The 17,835-nt window shown below is 54.1% G+C and overlaps 4 protein-coding genes across 5 annotated transcripts; 2 read left to right on the forward strand and 2 right to left on the reverse strand.

Moving 5' to 3' along the window:
- Positions 1-1,534: 1,534 nt before the first annotated feature.
- On the reverse strand, positions 1,535-5,203 carry WDR77 (WD repeat domain 77). Its single transcript, XM_064398882.1, has 10 exons — positions 5,000-5,203; positions 4,723-4,908; positions 4,250-4,391; positions 4,132-4,181; positions 3,788-3,858; positions 3,368-3,422; positions 3,049-3,120; positions 2,852-2,960; positions 2,331-2,399; positions 1,535-2,002 (listed from the first exon to the last, which is right to left on the reverse strand). The coding sequence occupies exons 1-10, from the start codon at positions 5,151-5,153 to the stop codon at positions 1,843-1,845; spliced, it is 1,068 nt and encodes a 355-aa protein (XP_064254952.1). The 5' UTR covers positions 5,154-5,203; the 3' UTR covers positions 1,535-1,842.
- A 33-nt stretch (positions 5,204-5,236) lies between these two features.
- Positions 5,237-8,131, forward strand: ATP5PB (ATP synthase peripheral stalk-membrane subunit b). The gene is made up of 7 exons (XM_064398883.1): positions 5,237-5,399; positions 5,490-5,532; positions 5,961-6,106; positions 6,579-6,742; positions 7,205-7,330; positions 7,481-7,660; positions 7,973-8,131. The coding sequence occupies exons 1-7, from the start codon at positions 5,372-5,374 to the stop codon at positions 8,042-8,044; spliced, it is 759 nt and encodes a 252-aa protein (XP_064254953.1). The 5' UTR covers positions 5,237-5,371; the 3' UTR covers positions 8,045-8,131.
- Positions 8,132-9,036: 905 nt separating this feature from the next.
- C25H1orf162 (chromosome 25 C1orf162 homolog) lies at positions 9,037-11,920 on the forward strand. Its single transcript, XM_064398885.1, has 6 exons — positions 9,037-9,134; positions 9,831-9,884; positions 10,164-10,263; positions 10,572-10,660; positions 11,058-11,137; positions 11,568-11,920. Exons 2-6 carry the CDS (start codon positions 9,854-9,856, stop codon positions 11,625-11,627), a joined length of 360 nt encoding a protein of 119 aa, XP_064254955.1. The 5' UTR covers positions 9,037-9,134; positions 9,831-9,853; the 3' UTR covers positions 11,628-11,920.
- Positions 11,921-13,463: 1,543 nt separating this feature from the next.
- ADORA3 (adenosine A3 receptor) lies at positions 13,464-17,569 on the reverse strand. 2 transcript variants are annotated; one of them, XM_064399191.1, is made up of 3 exons: positions 17,221-17,569; positions 15,347-16,179; positions 13,464-14,450 (listed from the first exon to the last, which is right to left on the reverse strand). In XM_064399191.1, the coding sequence occupies exons 2-3, from the start codon at positions 15,694-15,696 to the stop codon at positions 13,850-13,852; spliced, it is 951 nt and encodes a 316-aa protein (XP_064255261.1). In that variant the 5' UTR covers positions 15,697-16,179; positions 17,221-17,569; the 3' UTR covers positions 13,464-13,849. The 2 variants fall into 2 exon arrangements, with proteins under 2 accessions (XP_064255261.1, XP_064255260.1); XM_064399190.1 differs by lacking the exon at positions 17,221-17,569 and having other exon boundaries at positions 15,347-16,310.
- Positions 17,570-17,835: the final 266 nt, after the last annotated feature.

Below are 17,835 nucleotides of genomic sequence, written 5' to 3' on the forward strand. Positions count from 1 at the left end.
GAGTCTTTTGCCATGGACTGTTCTGGTTTTTTTGCCCAGGTGTGGCAATATGAGCAACCTAATGTGATTTAATGTCTGACATTTGAACTTTTATTTTTAGCTGTGCATGATGGAACCCCAAGTTCAGAGTTCTGGCAAGAACAACTGAACTGAACTGAACAGCAGCAGGAGCCAGAGCCTGCCTTGCACCAGTGCTGAAGAACTGCAGTACCCTGGCATTGAACAGGAATACGTGAAGGTTTATTTAAGAACAGTTTTAATATCAGGGACTGAAATCACAATTGGAACTGTGTGGATGATCTCAGCTGGCTCTTCAGTGCTACAGAAGTGACCCAGTGAAACTTAAACCCAGTTACAAATGAAAACCATCTTCCAAGACAACTTTTTCAGAACCAGCACCAAGACCTGTTTCAGTACAGCATCACAGGTCCCCAAGAGGGGACTTTGTGGTTCAAGGGGTATTTCTGAGGAAATGTGTCAGTTTTTACCATCATTTACTGTTTCTTGTCATACATTGCTCTAGAACAGGAAGCTCCTGTGAACACCTGTATGGCACGGGAATTTAAAAAGCAGCAAGTGAGGTTTACAAAGAGTATGAGAGAAGTACAGAGCCTGGGAAAGCTTAGTCTGCCTAAAAATTAACTGTGGGCTTTGCACAACTAAACCTATGTGTATGCAGAGGTAAAAACTGGAAGCAGTGTACATTTAAATGCTGCTATCATGCTAAATAACCAGGGGTAACATTCATTTCAGCTGTATTTTTGTTTCATCAGTCAGGACTTGCTTCATTCTGCCTGGGAATCTCTAGGCCAGACCAAGCCATACCCAGAGCAGCAGCAATGCATGCAGAGCAGTGACTTTCTCCAGGAAAACAGCTGAGTTAGAAATGGATGTGCTATTTGACAGAATCACCTTGTGGGCTCTGTGCAGCCTGGCCTGGGGCAGGGCAGTGTCCTGTCCCCGCAGTGCCAGCACAGGAAGTCACTTGTCACAAGTGCATGGATCTGGAATATCACTAAGCAGAGTCTGGTACAGCAGCAAGCAAATGACAGCTGAAGTCCTCAGTCCAGTTTTCCCCCACATAAACCTTTTGTCACAGGTCTCATCCTGGAGCTGCCTTCAGCACAGAGGAGATGAACCACGGTGTCCAAAAGCACAGCACCCCTCTCCTGCTGCCAGGGCCCTGAGCTGGCCTCGGGCACCAGGATTCCAGCACCACCAGCAGGTGCTGAACTGCAGGCTCCAGCTGGATCCTCCCTCACCTCCTGACACCACACAGGGCACAACCAGTGCTCCCAGGGGCTGCACGCTGGGGCTGAGGCTGAATCCTCCCCACCAGCCACGTGCTGCATTGAGCACAGCCCTGGAACCCTTCCAGCCCCTGGATCCCTGGGTCTTTTCATTCCACCTGATTCACAGAGCAAAGAACTTGGCTCAAGGGTGAGGCTCTCACACCTACCCAACAAGAGGTGTGCTGCTAACCTCCCCCAGCTTCTATGAATTCCATGGGTAGTCTGGAGAACTGAGGAAAGAATCAAGTCTTTTGGACTTTATTTCTTTTTTCATTACACCTAATTCCCTGTCTCTCCAAGTCTCCTCTGTGCCTGAAGTCAATTTTTTTTCTGAGTAAAACCAAAGTCTTTTATTACAGGAGAAGCCACTCCTGAGGAGAGGGTAAAGCTTGGTTTGTAACTAACTTATACCTAATTCAAAATTACTACAGGAACCTTCTTAGCCACAAGCTTGGAGGCAGACAACAGACCCCACTCCAGCTCACAGACCTGTGACTTCAGCAGAATCAGAGTGATGCCAGCAAGGAACTTGGACCACGAGTTTATAAAATTATTCTTTTACACAGTTGATTCCAGAAGCTTCACCAGCTGGCAGAGGAACAGTGTGATGTAAAACCTGATGATCCCATCCAACTGTAGTGAGCAAGGCATCATCTGAAGGAGACCAGGACAGGCCTTTTACAAAGTCCCGATGAGAATGGTTTCTGAACCTGGAAAACACCAACACTCCATCAGCCATCCTGACAGACTGTGTGGGCTTGTGCAGTCCCTGAATGCTGGGTTGTCAGGATGATGCTCCTCTGTTTAGGAACGTTTTCACCTCCAGGGTGCTCAGAGCAGCTGTGGCTGCCCCTGGATCCCTGGCAGTGCCCAAGGCCAGGCTGGATGGGGCTTGGAGCACCCTGGGATAGTGGAAGGTGTCCTGCCCATGGCAGGGACTGAATGATCTTATTTAAGGTCCCCTCCACCCCAAACCATCCTGTGTATTAATAATTAACTCAAGAAGACAACAGCAGTGAGTATTCTGTCTGTACTTACACCTCTGAGAGGTCTGAGTCAAGAACAGCAACTGAACAGTCTTCACTGATGGAAGCCAGTAAGGGTGAACTAGAGAGAGAGGAGAACACAGTTAGAACAAGCAAATACAAGAATTTGTAGGGATAAACTTGTGAAGAGCAGGATTCTTAGTGATCCAGACCCCGGTTCAGCAAATGAACTCAAGAAAATCTTACAAGAATGTTTTCATCAGCATTTGGCAGGGTGCCAGTACACTGAGTGGGAATTCTCAATTAGAGTCTGAAAACAAGTGATCCTTCTTTAATCAGAGGTGACTAATTAGAAAAATCCCCACAGTGTGTGGGTCAGTAATCCTGGAGCTGCAGGATTCTTATTGTGGACATTCACAGGTCAGAAGTGAGACGCTGCCTGGTTCATTCTGTTCTCTGCTACAATCTCCTGGATGAGAAGACCAAAGCTGGCACTCTGGCAGGTTTTACTCAAGAATGACAAGGCTTTTGAGGGGATGCAGTGCCACGCTGGGTGCCAGGAGCAGTCAGTACCTGTGTGCAGAGAAAGCGAAGCCCGTGATGCCCCGGCTGTGCACGGCAGCGCTGAGGGCAGAGTCAGGATTCTTTGTGTCCACCAGTGCAACTGTTCCACTTTCGTCACCTGCCAGAGAGGGGCACTGAAGTTAAAGCAAAATCTGCCCTGCAAAAGCAGCCACCCTGGCTTGCCTGGAGGGAGTGCAGGTTCTTACCCAAGACAAAGATGTCACTTTTCTGTGGATGCCACACGACTGAGGTAGGGAGGTAATTACAGGCACTGCAAACTGCAGGGGAACAAACCGGGTGAGAGCGGAAGGAGGCAGCACAAAGACATCCCTCACCAATCCCCTTCAGCACTGCTACTGCAGCAAGAGGAGTGATTTAAGCTTATTGTACTCCTGTGACAGTGTTAGACCTCCTTGGGTTTTAACAGGCACTCCAATCACTACATCTGGAGTTAAAAGGCACAAAATAATTTATCTCTTCCACCACAACCTCATGCAGAAGCAGTGGCTGCACACAGACACATACCAATTCGGGTAGCTGGTTTGGGGCATCTGGTGTCCCAGAGTAAAGTTCTGTTGTCCTGGAAATCCAAAAGGAACGAGAAGAATTTTACAACTTCTTTGTGGCACAAATTCAGATTCACTGCTGACTCACAGGCAAAATGACCCTGTGTTTTCCTCTGGGTTTAAATGATGCTGTCACCAAGTGCAGCCTTCAGTCATCCCCAGGGCAGACCTAGGAGCTCCCAAAATTTGATACAAACCTGTGGGAATCAGTTTGGCAAACTGACTATGAAGTTAAATTAATTTATTATCAGACTGGAACACTGCAATAGCACAGGGAGGCAGGTTGCAACACAAGAGGTGGTTTCTAAGTGCATTAAACTGTAAGTACCTAAAGTTAAATCTGTTTAAAGGTAGATTTAGACAACAGAGTGAGCTTTACCTCAGCACAGGACAGGAACACAGTGTCCTTACCAGGACAGGAAGCCACACATGTCACTGCATCGGAGTGAGCTACCAAAAGCACAAAAGAATAAAGAGCCTCAAAGATTGCATCCAGCTTTCCCACACATTCCCAAGGCCCTCCAGAGGCACAGCAGTTTAACAGTTAACTCTTGAATAACTTCTGCTCAGCAGCAGCCAGCTGCCTCCTCCTACCCAAGCGATGAGCTGCCCAGTCCAAGCATGGCCACAGTCCTTGTGACAGCCCTGAGCTCGAGGGAGCCACACAAGGGCTGGGGACAGGGCCAGAGCGGGCTGTCACGGGGATTAAAAAGGGACACTCACCTCTGTAGGAGTGCAGCACCGTTTGCTCCGGGATGTCCCAGACCTTGACGCTGTGGGCAAGAGAGCAGTGAGTGCCCAGCACAGCCCGGGCACGGGCTGCCAGGCTGGGCACACTCACCAGCAGTCCCTGCCCCCGCTGACAGCCTGGCTGCTGCCCGCCAGCACCGACACCGAGCTCACGATGTCGTCGTGCTCGTATTTACAGAACTTGTTCACTATGAGGCTCTCGTTCTCCTCCAGCTCCCACAGCTCCACGGCACCTGGGGACACAGGGACAGGGACACCCTGCTCAGGGACACCCACCTGAGTGATAGGGACACTGACCTGAGTAACAGGGACACCCAGCTCAGGGACAGGGACACCCACCTCACCAACAAGGACACCCAGCCCAGTGAGAGGGACACCCATGTCACCGACAGGGACACCCAGCCCAGGGACAGGGACACCCAGCCCAGGGACAGGGACACCCACCCACCTTTGAGAAGGAAAGGGGCCCGCACGCCTCAGGGGAGGGCCTGGGGGTCCCCAGCCCAGCACTGTGACGGGGCACAGGCGCACCCCAGCCAAGGAGGGCAGCACCCCGCGGCTTACCGGAGTCGGAGGCCACCAGGATGCCCCTGTCGGCCAGCCAGCACAGGTCGGCCACCCCCGCCTCGGTCTGCACGCCGGCCGTGCAGAAGCCCTCGCTGGGGGCGCGCCGGGGCTCGGCGAACACCCACAGCGAGCCGGTCCAGCAGCGCCCGTTGAGGCCGGAGGCGCCCAGCAGCAGGGCCCCGTCTGCGGGAGAGACACGAGGGGAGGCGCGGTTGGCGGCGCGCCCGCGGAGCGGCCCCGGCCGCCGGGCCCGCCGCGCCGCCCGCGCCGCTACCTGCGCGGTACCGCGCGCGCTCCAGGTGCCGCTCCATGCAGGCGGGCGCGTTGGGCGGGATGCTCCACTCGGCGGCGGCCGCGGGCTCCCCGTCGGGCGGGGCGGGCGGCGGGGCCGCCTGGGGCTGAGGCTGAGGCGGCGGCGGCTCCTCCATGGCGGCGGCGGCGGGGCCGGCGGCGCCCCCACGTGCCTCCCGCCGCCGCCTGCTCTCGCGAGAGCGCCCGCCCCGCGCCCGCCTCCGCCGCGCTCTCGCGAGAGCCGCGCCGCCATCTCGGCCGTCAGCGAGCGGGACGAGCTGGGCTCCTCAGGGCCGCTCCTCACCCTGCCCTGCCCTGCTTTGTCCTCCTTTGTCCTGTCCTGCCTCGTCCTGCCATGCTGTCCCGCCTCGTCCTGCGCGCCGGTGAGCCCGGGCACTGCCGCCGCTCTGGGGGCGGGTGGGGGGTGCTGCCGAGCTCTGCCTGACGCGCTCTCTGCCCTCTTGTCCCCTCAGCCCCCGCCGCGCTGAGGGCGCTGCCGCCGCCCGTGGCCGTGGGGTGAGTACCGGGCAGCCCCTCGGGGTGTGTGCTTAAACTGCGGTGTTCCGTGGTTTTGTCTCGGGTTTTGCTTATTGATACCGCGGGAGTGCGGAGAAGGAGCTTGTGGAGGTTATCTGGTCCCACCCCTTCCTGGGGAGGAGTGTCCTGTAAATGCCACCTTCTTCGAATCACCGACCAGTTCGGGGCGGAAAGAGCCTTGAAGCTCATCCAGCCCCACAGCCTGCCGTGCACAAGGACACCTTCCCCGGGAGCAGGGCCAGCCTGGCCGGGGCACTGCCGGGGATGGGGCGCCCTGTGCCCGCCCCGCACAGTTACTGCTTATTTAATGGGCAATGTGCTTGAGCCCCATCTAAGGGTGGTTTGCGGGACTGCTTCTGTCTGGTTTTTAATAAGAGTCATTACTGAGATGTCCTCCTCGTCCGCAGGGTGTTGCACGCCACAAGACCCCTGCACACAACTCAGCAGAGTTCAGCTCCTGTGCCCCCTCTGCCCGAGAAGGGAGGAGAAGTTCGTCATGGTTTGATCCCTGAGGAGTTTTTCCAGTTTCTCTACCCTAAAACAGGAGTGACAGGTTAATATAGACTTTTACCAATTTTAGCTGTGTTTACATGGTTCTGCTCAGCAGTTATGGCTGCTGAAAAGGTAAAATATTGCTGAAAATGAGTGTTTTGCATGTGCAGGTTGTGAAGAACAAGCCACTGTAGGGCTCCTGGCTATAAAGTTAGACACCTAATGGTTGAAAGAATTCCATGAGCTTGATTTTATAGAGAGATTTATTTGCCCGTTGGTCCTTAAAAATGTAAATTCTGCATGTTTCTGAATGAGCAGAAGCAGCAGGTCCCATGTCAGGTGCAGGCTGCTCCCACGTGCAGTGAGGTTCCTTGTGGCACCTTTCCCAGGTGGAATTGGGCTCTGTTTTTTGCCCTGGTAAAACGGAACACTTCTTCCTGACCCTGTGAGCCTTTAAATCCCCCTCTCAGCTATTTCAGTTTATTGATGCTCGTTGTGCTTTATACAGTAGTGCTGCTTTGTTTCTCCTGTAGGGCCGTACATGCTGGGCACTGGCCTCCTGCTCTACCTGCTGTCCAAGGAGATCTACGTGATTAACCACGAGACAGCAGCAGCTGCCTGCATACTGACAGTCATCGTTTATGCCATCAAGAAGTTCGGGCCTGATGTGGCAGCTTTTGCTGACAAACTGAACGAGGTAACGGAGAAACTGCAGCTGGACCCTGCAGCTGTCAGTGAGGAAGGGCTTTGGTCGAGTACAGATGGCTTCCCCTGCCAGAGGGCAGGGTTAGGTGGGATGTTGGGAATTGGGAATTGTCCCCTGGCAGGGTGGGCACAGGTGCCCAGAGCAGCTCTGCTGCCCCTGGATCCCTGGCAGTGCCAGGGCCAGGCTGGGCAGGGCTGGGAGCACCTGGGACAGCGAAGGTGTCCCTGCCATGGCAGGGGTGGCACTGGATGGGCTTTAAGCTCCCTTCCAACCCAAAGCAGTGTGGGGTTCCCTGGCTGGGTGTGAGCCCTCGTTCTCCCCGTTGGCACAACCCCAGCCCTGGCCCAGGGCAGTTCACACATTTCCACAGCTCAGTGCAGCTCTTCAGCACTACCAGCACACCCCGTGTTTTCCTGTGTCTGGCTGAAGCGTGCGGTCCTTCCTCTCTTGCAGGAGAAGGTGGCCACGGCCCAGGCCATGAAGAACGAGGCCATCCAGACGCTGCAGAAGGCCATCGAGGACGAGAAGAAGGAGCAGTGGAGGGCAGAGGGCCGCAGCTACCTCTTCGATGCCAAGAGGGTGAGCAGGGCAGCGCTGCTGCTGCTGCTGCAACAACTGCTGCAAGTGCTGCTGCTCAGCGCCAGGCTGTGCCCTGCTGCCCTCCTGGCACTCCTGCCACACACCATGCCCTGCTGCCAGGCCTGAGCTCTCGTCTGCTCTCTGTTGCAGAACAACATTGCAATGCTGCTGGAAACCAACTACCGGGAGCGCTTGCTGACGGTGTACAACGAGGTGAAGAAGAGGCTGGACTACCAGGTGGCCATGCAGAACCTGAAGCGGCAGAAGGAGCAGGACCACATGATCCAGTGGGTGGAGAGGAACGTGGTTCAGAGCATCACACCTCAGCAGGTACTTGCTGGGGTTTACCTGCTTCACTTTTAGCCTGCACAAAGGTTTGCTGTTCAGGGATCCTGGCTCACGAGGTGATGGGTAACCGTGGCCAGGGGTGAGACTGGATGAGCTTGGAGGTCCCTTCCCACCCAAACCTTCTGGGATTCCAGGAATCTGTGCTTTATTGGATGTGAATCCCTCCTTCATGAGCTATAATTGCATCCCTCTTAATCAGTAACTTACAGGTTTAAAAAGGTTTATCTAAAATGCACTTAAATGCCTGTTTTCTTGTTGAAATGCCTCCTGAAGGCTGTTTCCTGTCTCTTGCAGCAGAAGGAAAGCATTGCCAAGTGCATCCTGGACCTGAAGGCACTGTCCAAGAGTGCCCACGCAGCCGTGTGAGCAGTCTGAGCCCACTGACATGCCCCAATACCTCCTCTTGGAAACTGTATGAGTCTAAAATAATCATTAAACAGACAAAAAAAAACCCCTCTGCTGTCTTTCACTATCAACAGTCCCTGCCTGTTTGTGTTTGAAGGATGGTCACTCCAGCCACTACAGCTGGTTTGTGGTGGGGGCTGAGTTGGAACCACAGTGTGTGAGATCCTCTGGGATTCCCTTGGTCAGGAACACTTCCAAAGATACAGAGCTTCACAGAGGAAAGTCCTGCTGCTGAAGGGATCCCTGTGACAGAATTCTGAGTGCTGCTGCCTGCTGTACACAAGTTCTAAAGTCAGGGTGGTTTGTGCTGCCATTCACCTGGCCCTGGCTGGGGCAGCTCTGGGTGAATGTTCTTGTTCTCTAAAGGAGCTGGGAACCCCCTTTCACCATAAAGCCTCGTGGAGTGTTGCAAGAGTTTGGGTTCTGGGAGAAGAGATTGGGCAGGAAATGTGTCAAAAGCTCCTGAAAACCTTGTCCTCAGCTGGCTGTGTCAGTGCTCAGTGTCCATGGGACATGGTTTGTTCCAGAGGAGTTCTGGACTTCCGTCACTCTGTTCCTTTTCTTTCTACAGGAAGCTTTTCCCTGAAGGAATTTGTCAAAACTCAAAAATCGCAGCAAAGCACACACACAAATAGCCTCCCCTGTGTGCTGAGATGTGATTTATGTACTCCATAAACCCCAGTGGGCACACTGGGGGTGCCTGCAATCCCATTTCTAGTGGGGTTGAGGAACGTGGTTTTCTTGTGCCTCAGTTCAGCAAAATGGTGTTCTTTAGAGGCAAGAACCTTCCTTCAAGCCAACCGAAGCTGAAGCTGCCTTACTTTTTTTCAGACTAACAGTTCCAGAGAATGCAGGTGTCTTTCATGGTTTCCTGTTTTTTTGTCAATTTAAATAAAAAAGTGAAGTTGCTTAACTTCCACAATTGGGTAAGCCCACATCTGATTGACATTTGGGCTTTTAGCTGGTGTGACAGATTGTTCTCACAAAGCAAGTGGTTAAAGTGGTGTGCTGACACTTGGGGAGTTTTCCAGCAGCCCTTCCATGGTGGGAGGTAAGATGGAGCTGTATCATTTCTTGTTTCTTTTAAACACAGCACCCGTGAGGTTTGGTGTGGGGAACTGGGAGGTTTCATGGTCTGACTCCTCTGGAATGTGGCAAAAATGGGATGCAGGAGGAAAAGTGGCGGCAGCAGAGAGCAGGGTGTTTTACTTTCATCCTATAATATTTTCACATTGTTCACAATCTGCAGTTTGCAAAGCGTGTGGTGGGAAATGCCAGTGTAGGGATTTTGTAGTGGAATATCTTTTGGAATCCCTGTCTCCAAGATTCCACACACAAACTGGAGAAGAAAGTTACTGTTCCCGTTTTGGTGGGAAAAGTTAATATAACTTAAACAAAAAGATCGAGGGAGGAACTTTTCAAAGCTGCTTCTGGTTATGAAAATGTTCATAGGGTTTTTGCTGCTGCAGAAATAATCCTGTAGGTGCTTTCTAGTTCTTGAATATCCTCCATTTTCTGGGTGGAGAAGGTGCCGTGCCCGCCAGGGTGAACTCGTGTGTTCAGGAACAAGGCACTGGGCAGGGGCTGGTGCTGAGGAACTGCCAGCTTTGAGTGCCTTTGTGCCACCTCTACAAGATCTCCAAGAAATGGATAAAAGCTAAATCAAGTCTTTTGAGCTGGAAGAGGATAACGAGTTTGTTGTGCTTACGTGTGTATGTATATAAATAAAACTCTCCCTTTTTTTCAGCTGTCAGTTAATGCTCTGAGAGAATGGGAAGCTTTTCCTCAAAAGAAGCTCCAGGTATTTTATTTTTTAAGGGCTTTCCTCAGCTGCAGTGCTGCTGACTGAGTGATGCCCTGCCCAGGGGAGGCTCAGCACTGGGGTGCTTGGGGAAGAGCTGCATGGCTGCCAGGCTGCCTGGCACAGTCATTGCCTCAGCAGCAGAATTTTCCTGTCTGGTGCTTCCACTTTCAGACAGACTGCACAGACACATCCCCCCGTGTGGTTTTAGTTGCTTGTAGTACCACTGAGGAAATCTGCACATTTTAAAACAAGCGTGTGATTTTTTTTCTATTGCAGTTACACCAGAACCCATTTACCCTACCACCACTGTCCCTACCACTGCCCACACCCCTACAGCTGATTTCAGAGCTGCAGAAGAGAGATGCTGGATTAATAAGTAAATGTGCACCTTTATTTCCTGATTCAAACCCGGAGTTCCCTGGGACTGCAGCTTCCTTCTGCAAGGGAAGGGTTCTATAGCACATATTTGACATCTGGGGGGGTTAAAGCTTGGTTGGAATTGCCTGGGCTGTGCTCTGGATGGTGGATCCTGGAGATGCTCAGTGCAGATACACACCTTGGTCTGGTGGGGCTGGGGATAAATGTTACACTCCATGAAGTCTGGATTTGAATTTGAGCACTACTGGTGCTTCAATCCCTCTGCTGAAACTGGGGGTTCTGACAGGATTTCCTGTGTATCAACAGCCACGAAACACTGTACGTGTCACTGGCCTTCATCTCTGGCATCCTCCTGACCGTCCTGGTTTTTGCAATCATCTTCCTCTTCAGGAAAAGTGAGTGACGCAGCCGAGGGCGCAGCAGCAGCCTGACGGTGGCTGCAGAAGTTGCTTAGTTGCTCAAGTAGTGTCTGCCTTGAATGATTGTGTGTTGGTGAGCAGCTCATCCCTGGCAGTAACTCCTCGTGAACCATCCCAGTGGTGTTTTCAGGAATCGATTCGCTTTGCCACTGCTGAGGTCTGGGGGTTTTTGTTGCTTGTGGGCTTTCCTCATCCTAATCCTGGCTGCACTGAATTCATCCTGGCCACTTCCAGCAGGTGGGCAGGGACTGGGCAGCCCAAAGTGCCACTTTGCTGTGCCAGAGGTGGCACATCACCTGCGTGCCACCCCTCTGCAGCCTCCCTTGCATTGCTGCCTGCAAACACCTCAGGCTGGCATCCCTTTCCCTCCTAGGTTCTAAAAGATCCCACCAAAATTTACCACAGGAAACTTTCACCCAGAGGGCAGCTGAGGAATCTCTTAGGAACACCCAGGTAAATGTCCCAGCTGTCATTTCTAATGCTTTATGCAGACATTCCACATTCTTGACAGTGTGGTAAATATTAATTTGGGTGGGAGGGAGAAAAGCCACCTTTGAGACTCCACTGTTACTCAGCAGTTCTTTCAACAGCTTCAGGGATTCTGGGCCTTAACCACTGATGAGGCAGATTAGGAGAGCTCTCTTTAAAGGGGAAGCCTTTCTGCACTCTTCCTCTGTGATATGAATTCTCTGAAGCCCCTAAAGGAGACTTCACCCAGAACCCTGAGGCAGACTGGCCAGTGGGATGAGCATTCACCCATTTCCCAGCAGGGACAGGCTGTTAATGCTGTGTGGGGCTGAGGACGAGTTACAAGTGGGGGATTGCTGCTGCCCTGCAGTGCTGGTGCTCTCTCCAATGCCTGTGGCTTCTCTCCCATGCCCAGAATGAAGTGACCTACAGCACTCTGGTCTTCCAGCGGGGCAGGACACCGCTGCCTGTGTGATGAGCAAGTTCCAAGTGAAATCAGAATGGTCCCACTTTCTGGACAGCAAAAGCCACGAGGATGTTACACCAAGGGAAGGCCCTGGGAAAGCCCCCGTGCCCTCTGTAACACAGCTCTTTTTGTAGCTATGACAGGAAATTGTCTCCTGTTCAAACTGGCTGCCAACAGCTGCGGGCAAATGGAGTTTCTGTACAGGATTTCTTCATCTGTAGAAATCTCCCTGCCCTTGTAAAGTTTCCGTTTGTGAGAACTGCCAGAGAGAAATGAGAAATGAAAATGTTTCTCTGCATCTATCCATATGTGTGCCCTTGTGTTTCCCTTTTCTGTCACCAACTCTAACCTTTGCAGTATTTTTTTGGATTGCCAAGTGCTCTGCTTAGTAATTTTCTGTTATTGAAGTGATGCTCATGAAATGTCTGGATGCAAATCTCTGCTTCCTGGTTGGGTCCCATAAAAGAAATGCACAACCACAGCGTGACAGCCAGAATCTCTGGGAATGCTCATTCAGGTGTTATCACCCGCAGGGCTCTCAGTGCAGTGTACAACCCGTTCCCTGTGCATGAGCAGGGATGGTTTCCCGGGGGTGGCCGTGTCACAGCAGCCCGGGGCTCCCCAGGAGCAGGGCTGGAGGTGCCACCTGATGGCAGCAGCAGCTCGGGCTGGGGCTGCCCGGGAGCCCCGCGCTGCTCGGTGCCTGCAGCCCGGACACCTAGCTGGGCTCCAGCCCCTGTAGCTCCTCTGGCCCCTGCAGCCCCTCCATCTCCTGTAGCTCCCCCAGCCCCTCCAGTCCCTCCGGCTTCTCCAGACCCTGCAGCCCCTCCGGTCCCCCCCAGCCCCTGCCTCCCCTCCAGCCCCTCTGGCCTCTGCAGCCCCTGCATCCCCTACAGCCCCCCAGCTCCTCCAGCCCCTCCAGCCCCTGCAGCTCCCCCAGCCCCTGCAGCCCTCCCAGCTCCTCCAGCCCCTCCAGCCCCTGCATCCCCCCCAGCCCCTCTGGTCCCCCCAGCCCCTCCAGCCCCTGCATCCCCCACAGCTCCCCCAGCTCCTGCATCCCCTACAGCCCCCCAGCTCCTCCAGCCCCTCCAGCCCCTGCATCCCCCCCAGCCCCTCTGGCTTCTCCAGCCCCTGCATCCCCCCCAGCCCCTCTGGTCCCCCCAGCCCCTGCATCCCCTCCAGCCCCTCTGGCCTCTGCAGCCCCTCCGGCCCCCCAGCTCCTCCAGCCCCTGCATCCCCTACAGCCCCCCAGCTCCTCCAGTCCCTGCAGCCCCTCTGGGCCCCCCAGCCCCTCCAGTCCCTGCAGCCCCTCTGGTCCCCCCAGCCCCTCTGGTCCCCCCAGCCCCTCTGGGCAGTGCTGCCCGCTCCCCCCAGCAGCTGCTGAGCCCCGGGCACCGCTGCAAAGTGTCACCAGACGCTGCGGTGCGCTGAAATTTGCTGTGCTGGGTTTGGCCATAGGCTGCTGCGGGTGCCACAGACTTGCACAGGGTGGGCAGAACGAGCTGTGCTCTTTGTTCTGCTGTTCTCTGTCTCAGCTCGGTCCTGGCAGCTCCTTCAAGCTCTACTGAATAGAGAAAATAGGGGGAGCATCTCCCCCTCACCAGAAGGTGAGCTCTGGCTGGGGTCCCTCGGGTGCACTACATTTCTGCTTTTCCTAGACCACTTTTATTATTTGAAGATGGAGAGAAAAAGAGCCTGGCCTTTAACACCCTCTCCTCTTTGCAGTTTGACCCGGGTTCCCTCGTAGGGCTGTGGCAGCTGTGGTGGAACAATTACTGAACTTCTGTGCCACCCCAGCAGGACACTGACTGAAACTGGGCAGGTTTCTTCTGGTCATGGGAGGACTCAAAGGCAGAATTAGTGTCAAATCCATCCACTATTTATTATTACTCATGAAAACGTGACAACACTGGCTGAAGCACAAGCTGACCAGAATCAAGTTGAGTCTGAATAGACAAAAATGGTCAGTGAGCTTGTGAGCTGCTGGATTATGAACAGCAAAGAACACATCCTGGTTTGCAATCAGCTCAACCAATCTCCATGTTAAAAAAACCCCAAACCACCCAACCAGACAAAGTTTCCATCTTCTGTGTTTAGAAATTATATTATAAAGACATATATTCACAGGGAGCTTTAGAGCAGCTCAGACCCACAGCTGCTGCACTTTCCCAAGAGTTTCCCAGCAAAGCTTTATCAATGCTCTGGCTCTCACTGGCTGCCTCAGCCTCTCTTTATGACTCTGGGTCTGTTGTTTGCTCTGTAAGAGCTGGGTCTGGGTTTTTGCACAGGATGTAGGTCCTTAAAATTAAAAGATATGTAGTTTTGAACTTCTTTATCTTGTAGGCATAGACAATGGGGTTCATGGCAGAATTGGCATGGGATAAGAGGATTGCCAAGTAAATCAAATATGGGGGGATCTGAGACTCGGGGTGAAAGTAGAAAATGCAGTTTATAATGCACAGAGGCAGCCAGGAGATTGCAAAGAGGAAGAGAACTAGTGCAAGAGACTTGGCTGCCTTGAGCTCCTGGGCGTAGAAAGCCGCAGCCCCCCTGCCACGGCTGCCTTGGCTGAGCTTGGTGTGGATGATGTAGAAGATCTCGGCATACAGAGCACACATGACGAGCAGGGGCACGAGCGTCCACGTGAAGAAGAAGAAGTACACCATGTAATCCATCCTCATCACGGAGATGAACCTGCACCTGAGGTGGCTGGAGCTCCTGGGGCCGGCCTTGTTCCAGCCCATCATGGGCACGAGCCCCCCCAGCAGGGACAGCGCCCAGCACAGCCCCAGGGCCCACCACACCCTCCTCTCTGTAGTGAGCATTTTGTATCTGTAGGGGAAGAAATCCCAGGCCGTGTTAAAGAGAAGTGTTTAAGGTAGTTAAGGATGACCTCACCTGTTCAGGTACTGCAGGGTCATTGTTAGAAAATCAAGCATTCACTTTTTTTTTGTGGGGGACCCAAGTTTTATCTTGGGACAAGCCCCACCTCTTCATTTGTAACAGTGACTTTGCAGCATCAGCAAGAACTGTGCTTAAGTTCCCTTGTTTAAAATTGGATGTTTAACCTGTTTTATTTCTTGTTTCATTATGATCTTAGTTCTCCTCTTGCCAGGATATTGCCTTGCTGCTGTTGGAAGTCCTGTCTTATTTCTTGGCTTCCTTGAGTGTACCTTCCTCTTTTTATTTCGTTTACGCCATTTGTAGGGCTAAAATTCCTTCTTCAGCTTCACAGGTCCTTTCCCACTATAAAACATGACTTTTTGGATGCTTTTTATGCTTTGCTTTTCTAGCTTGTGTACTTTTCATTGAAATGTAAACAGCGAGTGACTTAACAATTAACAGTGAGTTAATTGTTAATAAGTTTGTTATTACTTTTGTATTTTCGGCAAATGCTAAAAGGAATTTTGTTTAAAACACAAGCTTCAGAAACTTAAAAAAAACACCCCTATAACACACTCAGCATCCTGTGCAATACATGAAAATGCTGAACACTCTAACAATCTGCCCACAGATGCACCCTGTGATTGCACTCTGATCGGGGATAACCGAGCTGAGCTGGTTTTCCAGCTCATGAATAAAAACAAATCCAGTCCATGAGCACCCCCAGGCCTCTGGGAAGCCCATCCCAGGTGGGCTTTGAGGCACAAGCATCCACTTCAAGTAATTAAAGTGATCAGAGGTTGGAAAGGAGGGCGGAGGAGGCGGGGCAGGGCGGGGCAGCTCACCTGGTGGGCAGCTTGACCCGCAGGTACCTGTCGATGGCGATGGCCAGCAGGGACAGGATGGAGGCGTTGCTGCACACCAGCAGCAGGCAGCACATGAAGAGGCAGCTGTAGGCGGGCATGGCCATGCCCAGGCTCACCACCACGGCCAGGGGCACGGCCAGCAGCCCCATGGCAGCGTCGGCCAGCGCCAGGGAGGCGATGAAATAGAGCGTGGTGTTCTGGCAGGCCGCGCTCAGCCTCGCCGCCCAGAGCACCAGGACGTTGCCCAGCGTGGCAACCAGGGCCACCAGGCACTCGGCGCCGATGTAGAGCCCGTCCAGGCTGCTCAGGGCCAGGCTGCTGTTGGGCATCCTGGGCTCTGCAGGCAACGGGAGAGCATCGGCGCGGGATCCTCAGCGCTCTGTGCCGGCTCCGGATCCTCCAACCTCCACGCTCTGTGCTGGGGCACCCGGCAGCAAATCCGAGACCTGCAGCTATCTCAGCTCCCCGGAACCATCCTCCTCCCTGCAGACCCCTCCCGATGCTCACTGCATCCCTCCAGCAGCCCCAGTGCCTTGGGAAGCTGTCTGGGAGGGAGGACGCTCCTTCCGCTCTCCTTCGTACCAGCAGCTCACAAAGAAATAGTTTACAGGTTCCTCTTTCAAGCTGTGGAGGTGCAAAAACGTCAACAGCAGTTGCTGTAAAGCGGCCAGTTATCAGTCCAGCTCATCTCTGTCACTGTCACAGCGGAGGCAGCTCGGCTGTGGGGTGGTGAAGGGGGCTGCCTATAAAACCACACGTGAGGGTAAGGACAGGGAGGTCTGATGTACCAGCAGGGGGAGAACAGGCTTGACCTGGGCAAAAATTAATTCCCAATCAAATCAGAGCAGGCTAAAGAGAAAAAAAAGCAAGTTGTAAAGGCAGAGGGGGGTGCTGGGGCAGAGGCTCCAGCCTGTGAGGCTGCCCTGGCCCAGGGGAGCTGGAGCTGGATGGAGCTGGAGCTGGAGGATGGAGCTGGAGGATGGAGCTGGAACTGGAGGATGGAGCTGGAACTGGAGGATGGAGCTGGAGGATGGAGCTGGAGGATGGAGCAGCTGGAGGATGGAGCTGGAGGATGGAGCTGGAACTGGAGGATGGAGCTGGAACTGGAGGATGGAGCTGGAGGATGGAGCTGGAGGATGGAGCAGCTGGAGGATGGAGCTGGAGGATGGAGCAGCTGGAGGATGGAGCAGCTGGAGGATGGAGCTGGAACTGGAGGATGGAGCTGGAGGATGGAGCAGCTGGAGGATGGAGCTGGAGGATGGAGCTGGAACTGGAGGATGGAGCAGCCAGAGGATGGAGCAGCCCCTGCACGAGGGGTCATGGCTCTGCTCCAGCAGCAGATTTACCAGCCCTGGCCCTGCCCACGCCTTTCCCCCCAAAGGCAGGTGCTTTTCCCTGGGGTCACTGTGTCTGATGCCACCGACCCGGCTGGCCCGATGGGGGGGCTGCACCCCCTGTTCCCAGCAGGTTCCTGCCGGGGCAGGCACAAGGTGCTCGGACACCCTTCAGGTGCTTCCTCCGCAGGCAGCATCTGTTTCCTGCCCTGAGCAGGACGGGGCCAGGGCTGCTGGGACTCCTCTGTCAGCAGGGGAGGACGAGCCCGTCCCTGTGCCGTCCCTGCCCCGCTGAGCACGGCGTTCCCTCTGCCTGGGGGCTCCGGCTGCCGCATCCCTCCCTCGGGCGCTGCATCCTCGCTCAGCCCTTCTCCCGCCGCCCTCCCTCCGGCTCGGGAAACTCGGGCTGGGCTTTTCCAGCTGCCGAACCATCGGGCAGTCCGTGCAGAGGGGCAGCCCGGGCTGCGGCAGCACCGCGGGTTTGGTGCAGGTGAGGATGCCAAGGGGGGTTTTGGTTACCGGCAGAGAGGAGCCCCGGGAGCTCGGACCGGAGCCCCGGGGATGTCACAGCGAGATGGGGTTAAAGCTTTCGGATCGCAGCCGAGCACTCGATGGTTTTGCCATTTAAAGGCTGTGCTCGTTTCTTGGATGGCCCCAGCGAAACGCTTCCAGCTATTCCCGAGGGATCCTCCTACATCCTGGTGAGATAAGGATCAGGAAGGGAAGGTCTCTGCAATCTCAGCTGCGGCTTTGAGCACAGATTCCCTTTTCACTTTGGGGGTGGAGGGGAGGAGAACAAATTTGCTCGGAAAAAAATTATGTCTAAGTGACACACACACAAAAAAAATATATCCCACAACAATGATCTTATCCTGTGAGTCAACAAGAGCCACGTCTGCCTTTGTTCTGACGGGGCTGTGGGACGGGGCAGCCTCTCCCAGGTGAGCCCCCCGAGGCCCTGCCTGGCACCGGGGGGCTCGGGGGTCCTGCTCACACGGTGCCAGGCTGTCCCAGCCACAGCCACCCTTGGGACATCTGTGCCCCCTTTCCTTACATCCCAGCAGCTCCTGCTCCTGCGCCAGGAGGTGTGGAGGAGGTTTGTTCTGGATTTCACAATGTAATGTTTACTTTATA

The sequence above is a fragment of the Passer domesticus genome, chromosome 25 (assembly GCF_036417665.1).
Source record: "Passer domesticus isolate bPasDom1 chromosome 25, bPasDom1.hap1, whole genome shotgun sequence".
Lineage (NCBI taxonomy): Eukaryota > Metazoa > Chordata > Aves > Passeriformes > Passeridae > Passer > Passer domesticus.